Here is a 12,297-nt window from a genome sequence, read left to right as displayed (position 1 = left end):
CCTAGAGGCAACCACATTGTCGATGCATTGTATACAATTTGGGGAGTATTTATCGTAGGTTGTATCTGTATTGCATATCCAGAATTCTGTCGTGGTGTGCACTATACTGTAGTTGCCCAGTTAAGTTAAAACAATCTGTTTGACATTCAGAGAGTTGCATAAACAACAGACAGAAAGGAGTGCAGAAAGGAATCGACTAAATGACAGAGACGGATATGCATCCATATACTGTATGCGTGTGTGCACGTGTGTATTTGTGCAGGATGATGTTAGTTTTCTGTCACTTTTGATTCTGTGTGACTGTCATTGGAATCCTCTAACTGGTTTGTAAGAATGTGGTCTCAGAACATTTTATTAGATGTTGATTAGGAGAGAAGAGAGCCAGCTGTGTTCCCACATGCTTTACCTGCCTCATCCACCTCCCTCTGTTGCAGCACTCAGCCAGCAGCCGCATTGATTCCAGGTTTAGCATTTCAAAGTAATACTGGAAAAGGCTCATGCTCCTCTGTTGATTTTATACTTTTTAATCCTTATATACTGATTAGGAATTATGATTGATGTATTGCTTTGGATTAGGGCATGGTGCAGTAGGTGGTGCGACACTCTGATTACAAACCGTTAGTTTTTCATAAGGGAAAATGTTAAATGCTTCTCTTTGATCTTGTAAACTTATCCGTCTGACACTGTTGTTGAAAGCCTCTGCACCGCCCAGCGAGCTCTGTGTTAGCCTTTTACTCTGTCATCGTGCAGACAGCAAACAGCCAACTGGTACTACTGAGATCAGGACGTCACAGATCTATTATTGATGCGGTGTATTAATGATCCAAATATTTTTTCAAGTTGTCTAATGTAATTACAGTAAATGAATAGAGAGTTCATCAAAGAAAATTGGTATGCCAAATTTTCTTTTGATTTTTTAAAAACTTCATTACATTCCCTTTTATTATGCAGTTGGCCTAATTTGTCCTTTATTCTTTTAAATCAGTTTGTCAATGTTATGTTGTATTATGAGTATTAAAGATTCTTTCACTTAACATTATTGGATTCTTGGCATTCTCTGCGTCCCAGTCTTCTCTTCTTCTAACTGATTCACTTCTTCTTCCTTCTCCTCCTCCCTAACATCTTTGATTCCTCTTCTGTGTGTCACCACTGCTCCTGCCTCCCATCTTTTAAACGCTCTCTTTAATTTTATTTCATCTTCCCCTTACTCTCATCTCAACTCTTGAACATTTCCATTTTCAGACACTCAACTCTGTGACACCCCACTTGGATGTGGAAGAGTGCAGCATTGCTCTGTTGCCCAGAAACCGAGAGAAGAACCGCAGTATGGATGTTCTGCCGCCTGATCGCGCCCTGGCCTTCCTGGTTACAACAGAAGGGGAGAGCAACAACTACATCAACGCTGCTCTCGCCGACAGCTTCCATCGGCAGGCCGCTTTTATCGTGACCCCTCATCCTCTGCCGGGCACCACGGCAGACTTTTGGAGGCTGGTCTTTGACTATGGCTGCACAGCAGTGGTCATGCTCAACCAACTCAACCAGTCCAACTCTGCTTGGGTAAGGTCAAAGTGTTATATACTGTTTTATTGCCAGTGATTTGTTGACCCTATAAGGAAAAAGCGATTTTGAAAAATGTTTGAGTTCACTCACACAGGAGCTGCTGTTTGCTGTACAAGTTTTTACTTTCAGTCCTGAGGTTATCTGAACTTTACTTGAGACTTTCTTGACATACCCTCCCCTCACTGTTTCAGTATCTTACTGTGCTTGGGATTAGTTCCTTCATGCCATTTTGTTGGGCTTTGATCCCTGACCACATTGATCTCAAGGCATGACTAGATAACACCCGCCCCAGATTTTCCTTCCCCTCCTCAAGTTACATCTCTGGAGAATTGGCTTGCCTTACCCTCCAGCAACATCTCAGGGATCTTTTTGTTGGCGTCCCACTTTTTCTCATGAGCATATGTCTTTCTCTGTACTACAATATTCAGTGTTATTTCTTTAACACTTAAAATAATAATGATAATAATGAGTGGAAACATTACACAAGATTCGACTTCAAGGTTGAAAACACAATGAAATACTAAGAACAAATAATTTTAAAAATTTCATAAATACATTTTAAAGAAGATATTTAAGAAGAAATTTCAGTACTTATCTTAGAAAGAGAGGTACTTAATGCCTTTGCTATCCTGAGCTTCTAGCATGAGCTAGCTAATGAGGACTTAAGGGCTCCACCAGGTAACCAGGTGCCATACTGAAGAAGGCTTTAAAACTCAGCAATAGATCTTAAAGTATGTGCTAAAATGTATAGGCACAGAAATATAATCATAATTCTGTTGTAAACATTGAGCTATCCTACATTTTTCTGATTAAGTCAGAAGATTGGATCATTACAATAATCATGTGTGAGGTGAATGAAAACATTAAAAATAGTCTGAATGTAGTCAAAAGAACGGAATGATTTATTTCTCCAGATATTTCCTAGGTGGGAGAAACATGACTGAATAAGCCTACAGTAGTGATATTCCCATATTACTAAGACTAAGACTGAAGATTTTTAGCACACTATTAAAGAACCAAAAGCTGGCACAACTTGACAACAGACGTGTTCAGCCAATAATTAAGATCTCAGTTTTGTTGCAGTTAAGCTGAACAAGCTTGGCAGACATCCAGCCCTTAATGGCAGATTAACAGTTGTGTAGAAATGACAGTGCTGCTGAATTATTCAATTATGTTGGGACAGGTACACCGGGCATCATCAGTGTAGTAATGGAAAGAAATAAAATTGTCATACTGTTTAATAGGGTAGCGAGAGGAAAACATGGAAAGAAAAAGGGACCAAAATGGATCCTTGCGGGACACTGCACAGGGAGACTGCTTGCAGGGAGAAAATTCATTTCTTGTCAGACACAAGAAGATTTGTCGTCAAAAACCAAAACCAATCACACTCCTGTAGATACCTGAAATTCTGAATAAGAATATGTTCATATATAATATGTATACATATATCCATTGTGTCAGATGCTGCATTGAGATCAGGATAACAGCGCAGAGCATTAGCTAACATCAGCCTTCATCAATTTACCATCTTACAAGGGTACTTTGAAGTACTTATGTATAATCTCAAACTACCATTTATTTACACCTCGTATAATTAATATGATAATTCTAAATTAATAAGTGTATAAATAACTAGTGAATAACATAAATCACCTGTAAAAAGCCAAAGACATTGAAGATAATAGCTCATACAGAATCTAGATTTGTGTTTTTAGTCATAAATTCAGCATTTACAAGCTTTGCAGAGTCAAAAGGTTAATATTAGTTAGATAGTATTATCACTGCCTTGAAAACAAAGTGCTTACTCTAAATTATGAATCTATGTTTCTTGGACAATGGTCTTCTGGTGTACATATAATTATGTTTTGAGTGTAACGAGTAGCAGTGGCACTACTGGTTCTAAAGCATTCATTATCTAGTATTTTAAAGTTGTCTATAAAGATGACACTTCAGAAAAAAGGAAATTATAATTAAACTAGCTAAATCACCAAAAGATAGATTGTTATTTGCATATTGTGACTAGCATCTTGAAGTTGAAGAAACAGAGTCATCAGTAGTGAAGAAAACAGAACAGAACTGGATTTAATCCTTGCAGTTTACTGCATGTTGACTGTAAATAGAAACAGAACCAATCTAAGGTTTTTCAAATGATCCCCACCTACTATCTTATTTTATTCTAAAAATGATTAGGTATTGTTTTCATAGGCTCTGCACCTCATGCATCATTGTTCATTGAATTTAAGAAATTTGCTTAAAGCACATAAACAGTTGAGTACTACTTATGATTTTCACAGTAATTAATTGCTACCTAGTATTCATGGTAAGATAACCCTACCAAAAGATATTCGTCAAAATCAGTAAACCAATAACATGACCTTTAAGAGCTTTGAGAGGCTTTGTTGTTGTGGAACACTGTTAGTAAATGATCTTAATGTTTAATCTTTGACTATGATGTGCTCATTAAATCTAGAAAAAAAGTGCTTCTCTAATTGCTTTTGTGCATGCTGTTTTGTAACAACCTGTTTGCGGTAATACAAATAAAAGGCAAAAGAATTTTTTTTTTTTTTTTTTAGTTATCCCTGTTCAATCCTACTTTTCATCCACCCCCCTATAAATGTTTTTCCTCTTGTTTCTTTCAGTGCAGTTCCGTTCTTTTGGGCCTTGCCTGAAAATTGAGTTATCGCCACTTTAAGTTGTTCATTGCAAGATCTTTTTATAAACTCTGCTATAGAGTTCAGTCGTAGCACTGGAGTACTTTGCTTCCCTCTTGTTGCAATCTCTTAAAGCACATTACGTCTCTCCTTTACCCACGCTGCTTCTCCCCCCTTGTTAACACCAGTGCGGCGCCATAACATCTCCTGGTGTACGTAGGCACACGCTAACACCACTTTTGTCATTGCTGTTATTATACTTGTGCATCTGTATGTCTCTTTAACTTTATTTTCTTCCTTTTATTAACATTATTTGCATAGAAACCCCCACTGCATAGAAACACGCACACACACTTACTTGCTTAATTTCATCGTTTGATCTTCTTAAAGCTCTCGAATCTTTGATGATCCACACTTTTAAGAGCAAAGGCGGTTTTTTGGTCACAACTACTGAAGAATGCATTAGTTCAAGTATTGTATGTGCATCATTGACAAAACAGTCTTCCTTCTACCTGCAGCCGTGTGTTCAGTACTGGCCGGAGCCCGGTTTACAGCAGTATGGGCCCATGGAAGTGGAGTTTCTGTCCATGTCAGCAGACGAGGATGTCATTACTCGTCTGTTTCGGGTCAAGAATGTCACGAGGGTGAGTCATTTCGGTGCCAAAAAAGCCTGTTCAGGACATGTTGTTCCACTCAGTGGTATTTTGCAAATAATAACTTGAACCTAATTAGAAATACATTAGCTGTGGTCCTCATTGGTAATTCAGATGTGACATTTTACTTACAGTACATTTAGAGCTGTAATGTGCATCTAAAACGCTGGCAAAAGTCCTCAAAATCAAAGAACTACAGGCTTGGCTGTAAAAATACTGTGTACCTGAGACCTTCAAATGATGATTTGAATTCCTATACAACTTCTTGTATGTGCGCAAACTCAAAAGCTGAATGCTTCCCTTGATTCTGGATATGTGCATCTGCATCATTATCTGTCTATATTACTTTCTTTTGCACAACGGCACTTCTGTCAAATAAATACACTCTAAAATAAACACATTGTAAAATATTGGCTGGAGATTTATACTGTACACAATGACAGATCAGTAAAAAACTTGTTCATTGACTGTATAATGCAAACTACAAAAGACATTGTTTTGATATTCAGCAGTCCAGAAAATTGAACCAGAGCCACCTGTGTTTCCCTAAGATTTTTCTCAGAAGAGTGATACATATTATGAGAACTTTCTTTCTATGAAAAAACCATGAAGCCCATTGACATGCATGCAATAAAGGTCAGTCTCTCCCTTTTTCAATTTATCCTTGTCATTACCTAGATAGGTGTCTTCTCTCTCTTAGGTGCCTGTTAGCATACTAAAGAGGGGATTTTCATCATCATAATGCATGTCATATTTTCGGTTGCAGGATCCTCTAATCAGGTGGCAAAGCAGAATTCCTTCTGATTTGTTCACAAAGCATGGCTCACTTTTAAAAAAGTGGAGAATTAGGCAGAACTCAGGAAATTTGCTAAGAAAAAAGGCACTGACTGTTCTCTCATGGTAAAGGGAGCAGAGGGGATGTCAGGTCGGTCTTTTCTCAATTTAAAAAAAATTATGTATATATTAAAATAAATAAATAAATAAATAAAATATATATATATATATATATATACATACATATACATATGTGTGTGTGTGTGTGTGTATGTATATATGTATATGTATGTGTGTGTGTGTCTCTCTGTATATGTGTATTTATGCGTGTATATGTATATGTATATATATATGCGTGTATATGTATATGTATATATATATGCGTGTATATGTATATGTATATATATATGCGTGTATATGTATATGTATATGTATATATATGTGTGTATATGTATATATATGTGTGTATATGTATATGTATATATATATATGTGTGTGTATATATGTATATGTATATATATATATATATATATGTATATATGTATATGTATATATATATATATATGTATATATGTATATGTATATATATATATATATGTATATATGTATATGTATATATATATATATATGTATATATGTATATGTATATATATATATATATGTATATATGTATATGTGTATATATGTATATGTATATATTTATATGTATACATGTATGTATATGTGTAGGTATGTCTGTATATGTGTATGTATGTATATATAAATGTGTGTGTGTGCGTGTGTGAGATTGTGAATGTGTGCGCACACAGGTGTGCTTTTATGCACGGGAATTTGCATAAGCACATGCATGAATTCTGCTCAGGATAGCTGTCAACCAATTATTGAAGAAATCTGTATGCAAGGCGTTTATTACAAGGCTGCCATTATAAGCAGCGCGACAGATAGTGCCCAGAACTTCCTTTCTTGATTGGCATCCTCTCCTCCTCAGTTGACTGCCCTTGTCATTCCCATGGATACCTAAAGCACATTTTTTTCTACTCAGTGCACACCCCTGTCAAGGAGAGGACAACTTAACACAGCATGGGAGTAAGCAAATCACAGAGAAATAACACACACCTCTCATTCTCTTAGCCCCTTTCTCAGTGCAATAGTGTGTCTTTTTCCTTTGTGTGACAATGATATACAAGGGTAGGGAGTAAAAGTCACAGGAAGAGCACTGTAAGCATATGTATGTGTGGCTGGGAAAGTAGTACAAAAAATTACACTCTGTAGAGCCCAACTCCACTGAGGCAGTTCCTTCATATATCGCTGGTGTCTTTCCCAGCTCAATTTGCATGACTTACAGTTCTCCACTGGTCCGTAAGTATTACGTGAGATTCTACAGGACAAGGTTATGAACAGACAGGGACCCCTCTCACACATAGCTCGGTCCCCACTTACACCAACAAACCCATATATCTCAAAGTCAGTCTGCTGAGTGAGCACAGCTGAGAGTGCCAGTGCGCAGCCTGGGGAGCACTCAAACACGGTTGTTAACAGGTACATGCACAAACACTGAAACAAACAAAGAAAATGTAATACAACACAGACACATGAGAGCAAGAGCGTGTACGTAGACTCAGATTCCATGTGTTTTATGTTTGCTGTTGCATTTGAAGCTCCAAGATGGCCAGCTGGTGGTGTGTCAGTTCCAGTTCCTGCGCTGGTCGGCGTATCGGGATGTTCCCGACTCCAAGAAGGCTTTCCTCAACCTGCTGGCTCAAGTGCACAAGTGGCAAAGAGAGTGTGGAGAAGGACGCACTGCTGTCCACTGCCTGTGAGTAATGTCTTAGTAATATGTATCTTGGAAATAAAATACAAAGCAGAAATAAGTTCAATCTCTCTCTGAAAAGGTCTCAGACTGTGAAATAGTGCTGTTGAAGACTGACATTTAAAAGAGCATTTAAAACGAAAAGCTTATTCACAGAGGGGAGCATCACAAAAATGGCTGTTAAGACATGGTAAATCACGACCACATCTGTTTGATGATGAGAGACAGAGCCTGTGTTGTGTCTTGTCTCTGTGGTGTTTTGTGTGGTTTTGTGCAATGAGATGCAGTGTGAAGTATTTTTCAATGGCAGTATTTTGTAATGTAGAAAATCAAATTGGGGTGTAATGTGCTGTGCTGTGATGTAGAGCAGTGTGTGGTATTGTCCTAAGCCCCTGGAGCGCACACCCGCTGATGAATATGAATGGGCCGTCCAGCTCATTGCCAACCCGTCACACGTTCATCCTCACCGCCCCCTTCCAAAAGCACATCAGTCAGCGCTGTCACACAGTGTTACCCACGACAACCAGGAAAGAGATTATGGAGATCAAATCAATTATGTCTTAATACAGAATGCGATGGTTCTCACTACAGTAAATCCAGGACTGCCAAAGCACTGACGACGATTGATTACCTTAATATTGCTTGTATAAGCTGCAGAGGCTTCCATGCCCACCTTTGCTGTGTTTGTCTCAGGAGAGAGGAAGTGGATTGTTCGCCAGTAGTTTATTGATACTGCCTTTCATTTATGATGACCACGACAATATTTCCAAGGAAATGTCACTGTGCTGTTATTTCCCCTTTTTCTCTTCCCCATAGCTTTTCCCGTGTCACTATTTTCGTATCAAGACATTTTGTACAAAAACAGGTATATAAGATTACACATATTATGCCCTGCTTGTACTTTATTATAGTCTTTCAGAACCTGCTTAAAAACATTAGAAGGCAATTCCCACTGGAGAGGGAGATCAATTTGTATATAGGGCTATTGTATACTGTATACTGTCCATAAACACCACATGCTCTGCTGAACATGCAACATTATAGGATTTCAGACAATGAAAAGTGGATCGGGGTTGCATCACACTGAAAGTCAAGGTCCAAACCTAAACTGCACCTAATGGAAGGAGACTGTAGACTCTTAGGATAATTAATGTACTGTGTAATTTGTTCACTTTGAAATAGCCTTTGTTTTAAATGTGCTATATTAATGAGCTGTAGTGCACGCAGCCTTTGAGCTAAATGGTAACATCAGCATGCTAAAATGCTCATAATGAGTGTTAACATGCTTCTGCTAAGCATGTGCAGTATAATGTTTACTATTTACCATCTTAGCGTAGCAAGTTGGCATGCTTACCTTTGCTAATAACACAAAGTACCTCTGCAGCTTATGGGAATATCATAAGCGTGAAAGGTATTCGGACAAAAAACAAATTTATCGGCAAGCAATGTAACAGTTGAGATATTTCAGTCTGGACTTAAGTGGTGGACCGACTGACAAACTGACAAATCTATCCCTAGAGCCATGCCTTTAGCATGGCTAGAATACAGCATTAGAGGATAAAAACAAATCCTAAATTAAATTTAAAAAAAGAGATAAGTCATCTGTCTAAGGTGTTTTCTTAAATGACACACCTTCTCCTCTTCAGTAACGGCGGTGGTCGCAGCGGGACGTTCTGTGCCTGCAACATTCTCCTTGAGATGATCCAGTACCAGAACATGGTGGACATCTTCTATGCTGTCAAAACGCTCCGCAACTGCAAACCCAACATGGTGGAGTCCCTGGTGAGAGAGTCTGTAAATAAAGAAAACAATGTGTTTTGAGGTGGCAAGAATATTGCTGTCATTCACTCATTAATTTAACAATATTGTATTTTTCCTCAGGATCAGTATCGATTCTGCTATGACCTTGTACTGGAGTACTTGGACTGCTTTGAAGGGAGATAGCAACTAAATGTTTACCACAGAAGCGGTATCCCACGCGCTGGAGATTTGATTTAAGGCCTCCTCTACTTTAATGTTCGGACCTGTGGACTTGGCATTGAAGGAACTGCAAAGGAAGGAGAGGGAAAAAAAAACCTGGTCATGGTTCTAACTTTTAACCTTTAATGTACAGCTGTGATTTCCTCCTTGTTGGTGATGTTTATCTCTTTTGATATTTTTTGTGCTTTTCTTGGTCCTCTTTGCCTCTTGGACTAAAGCTCCTTTTGTGCTAAGAGTTTCTGTAGCAGCTAAACAATACTCCGAGCTACAAAATGGACCTGTCTATTCTGAAGAAGGGTCACCTTGGCTGTGTTTCATCGTTTCATTCAATCAGCGAGGGGGCTGGATGTAATTCCAGAGTTACAGCAGCATTATCTAAATGTGGATGCGTTTTCTTCTCTCTTGAGAGCTACATACAACAGCAGTCCACTCTGGTTGTGGCATGACTTATCTACCATACCATAAACTGCCTTATTCTCTGATGATAGGACAGGTTTATTCACATCATTGAATAAATCTAAAAGGTCGTCATACTGGTATTCAAACGGCAACGAGAAACTTTAACAAGAGACCTACAGCATTAGGATAGACCAGCCCAGTCCTCAGCAGTATTGATGCAGAAACTGTACAGTAGTGCAATGTGTTGTATTTTGCCATAATGTTTGTGCTGGATTACCATGTGTGCTATAGGTGGACATTTCCAGGGACCACAGCACTGGGCCTGGTGCCACCACGGGAGATTCCTGTCTCATTTCTGTCACAGTGCCAATCCCACTGACTGACTTGAATCCTCTCTTTACTTTGTTCTACTGCTTCATCTCGATATATGCCTACAAACATACAGTATGTACTGCATTAGCTAATGTTCCCGCTCCAAAGTGATTGTTTGTATTTTATACCCAGCAGGAAAGACAAAGGAGCAGGTGAAACTGTGCCGACATGCCATAGTGGTGGCGGTGGTGTGAAAAATGATGTTTCATTAATGCTGTGGTGAAGTGTCTAAACCAGTGCTGCGTTACAGGTTTGAGTCTGTGACTCCCTTACTCCTTCGTTGTCTGGGGCATTTGGTTGTACTGTAAACTTTCTTAGCAAGCTAAGCCAGTTTGATTTTCATCATAACCCTTTCAGTTAGGGGGCATTAACGTTGTCTAGAGGGGAAAACTACGCCCTTTTGCATCACCACTAAAAATATTAATGTTTTCACATTGGTGGTCATTTTTTAATCTTAAAATAAAAATGGTATTTTAAAAAGGAAGAACAGAAAAAACAATTGCCAACAGACCCTGCTGCTTATCACAGAATTGATGGGCAAACAAAAGCCACTATTTTTCACCTGCTGGCCAATGCCTGGAGACCACTGGAAATATTAATGCCTGAATCAATGAAACATCCTCCGAAGCCCCCCACACACAGTCATGAATTTTTTTTTTAACATTCTTGTTCCAAACCCAAGAAATTATCTATTCTACACTCCATTATTACCCTTTAAAATATGTTATGCTCCACCATATCTCCTGAAACTCCTTTAAGTGTAGGTTTTCAGGAGGGAAGGTAAAGGTATCACTCTGCCATAAGAAACAAGGAAAGACACCCTGAAGCGCACAGAAGCTGAGAAATGGCAGCTAGGTGAACTGTGCTGCTAGTTTTGCAGCTCACAGTCTGGTTCAGGTGGGAGCGTCAGAACGTGAGGAATCTTAACAGTAAGCCAACGTCACCAGACTCTCCCAGCTTCACTGATAGGGCAGCTTGTTTTTGATGAGGATGAAGAATGAGGTAGCTACAGTGTAGTCAGTGATCTGGCAACGGATCACTGGAGGAAGTGCCTGGACACTTTTCCTTGAGGGTGGAAGGAATGTGTACATACAGATGTATATTATGTTATGTGAATATTATATGAATAATATACTATATGTTTGCCCAGAGTAAAGACGTACAGTAAGTAACCACTACATAACCACGAACCTGAATGTGCTGTAAATGACCATTTTGTGAGTTTATTGCCAGAACTTTTAATACCCGAATATGAACTGAGTCTCCCTGAGTGTTCATCCCAGCGCTCTGAGTAAAACTGGTCTGTTAAAGCATGTATGAGCCCATTGTCTGCTTTTCATTTCATTTAGTTCCTTTCAAAATATCCCAATCCACATAATTTATTTCAACCATTGTGTTGTCCTGCAGCCACAACAACTGTGTGAGTGCAATGTACTTTTACCATTCCAAAGCTTTTTATTATGACTGCTCTCTGAGCGGTGGCAACTGCCCCGAGAGTACCGTGGATTTCACTTGTGTGTTTCTGTATGAACCGATGGTACATGACTACTGTGTTTTTGACCATTGTATTTGTGGGGGCAAGGTGTGTATTTAATGAGAGAGACAGAGAAGACAGATGTATTTTGGGGTCAGGAAGGGGTTTGTTCTGATGAATTACAACAATCAACAATAAAAGAACAAGGGGGGAAAAAAAAGGTGGTTTGTTGTTGTTAACTTATCATTGGAGCTTCTGTCAAAAATGCATACACAGGATAAAAAATCACCGTGGTTTTATGTTAGGCTTGTCAGCAGAAGCAGAGAACTGACAGCCGGACTTGGACTTCCTGTATATAAGCCTCTGACCACCCTGCGGTTTTTCATAAAGATGTGATCTTTAACAGTTCCCTTCGCATTGAACCACATCAGCCATTTGATCTCTCCCCTCTTTTTAATCTCTAACCTCATTTCTTTCCCCATTTCATCATATGTCTCACCCACCTCTTCCTGTCCTCTTCCCCCACCCTCGATTTGTCTTCCATTACTTTCATTTCACCATCTCATCCTTCTCCATCTCTTTTGCTTTGCTGCTCTGCCCAGAGAAAGGTGACTCCAGACCACA

At 38.9% G+C, this 12,297-nt stretch overlaps 1 protein-coding gene across 4 annotated transcripts in view; it reads left to right on the top strand.

Annotated features, from left to right (window-relative positions):
* The window catches only part of ptprub (protein tyrosine phosphatase receptor type Ub), a 159,005-nt gene extending 147,128 nt beyond the window's left edge, over positions 1-11,877 (top strand). For all 4 annotated transcript variants that reach the window (XM_040117793.1, XM_040117792.1, XM_040117794.1 and 1 more), the window contains 5 exons: positions 1,243-1,557; positions 4,730-4,855; positions 7,297-7,454; positions 9,095-9,230; positions 9,330-11,877. In XM_040117793.1, coding sequence (XP_039973727.1) covers positions 1,243-1,557; positions 4,730-4,855; positions 7,297-7,454; positions 9,095-9,230; positions 9,330-9,392 — 798 coding nt within the window. In that variant the 3' untranslated portion in view covers positions 9,393-11,877. The remainder of the gene's footprint in view (positions 1-1,242; positions 1,558-4,729; positions 4,856-7,296; positions 7,455-9,094; positions 9,231-9,329) is intronic.
* Positions 11,878-12,297: the final 420 nt, after the last annotated feature.

Source organism: Xiphias gladius, chromosome 22 (genome assembly GCF_016859285.1).
Source record: "Xiphias gladius isolate SHS-SW01 ecotype Sanya breed wild chromosome 22, ASM1685928v1, whole genome shotgun sequence".
In the NCBI taxonomy this organism is placed as follows: Eukaryota; Metazoa; Chordata; class Actinopteri; order Istiophoriformes; family Xiphiidae; genus Xiphias; species Xiphias gladius.
Note: the sequence above shows the minus strand (reverse complement) of the source record. Positions and strands in the feature narration are given on the sequence as shown.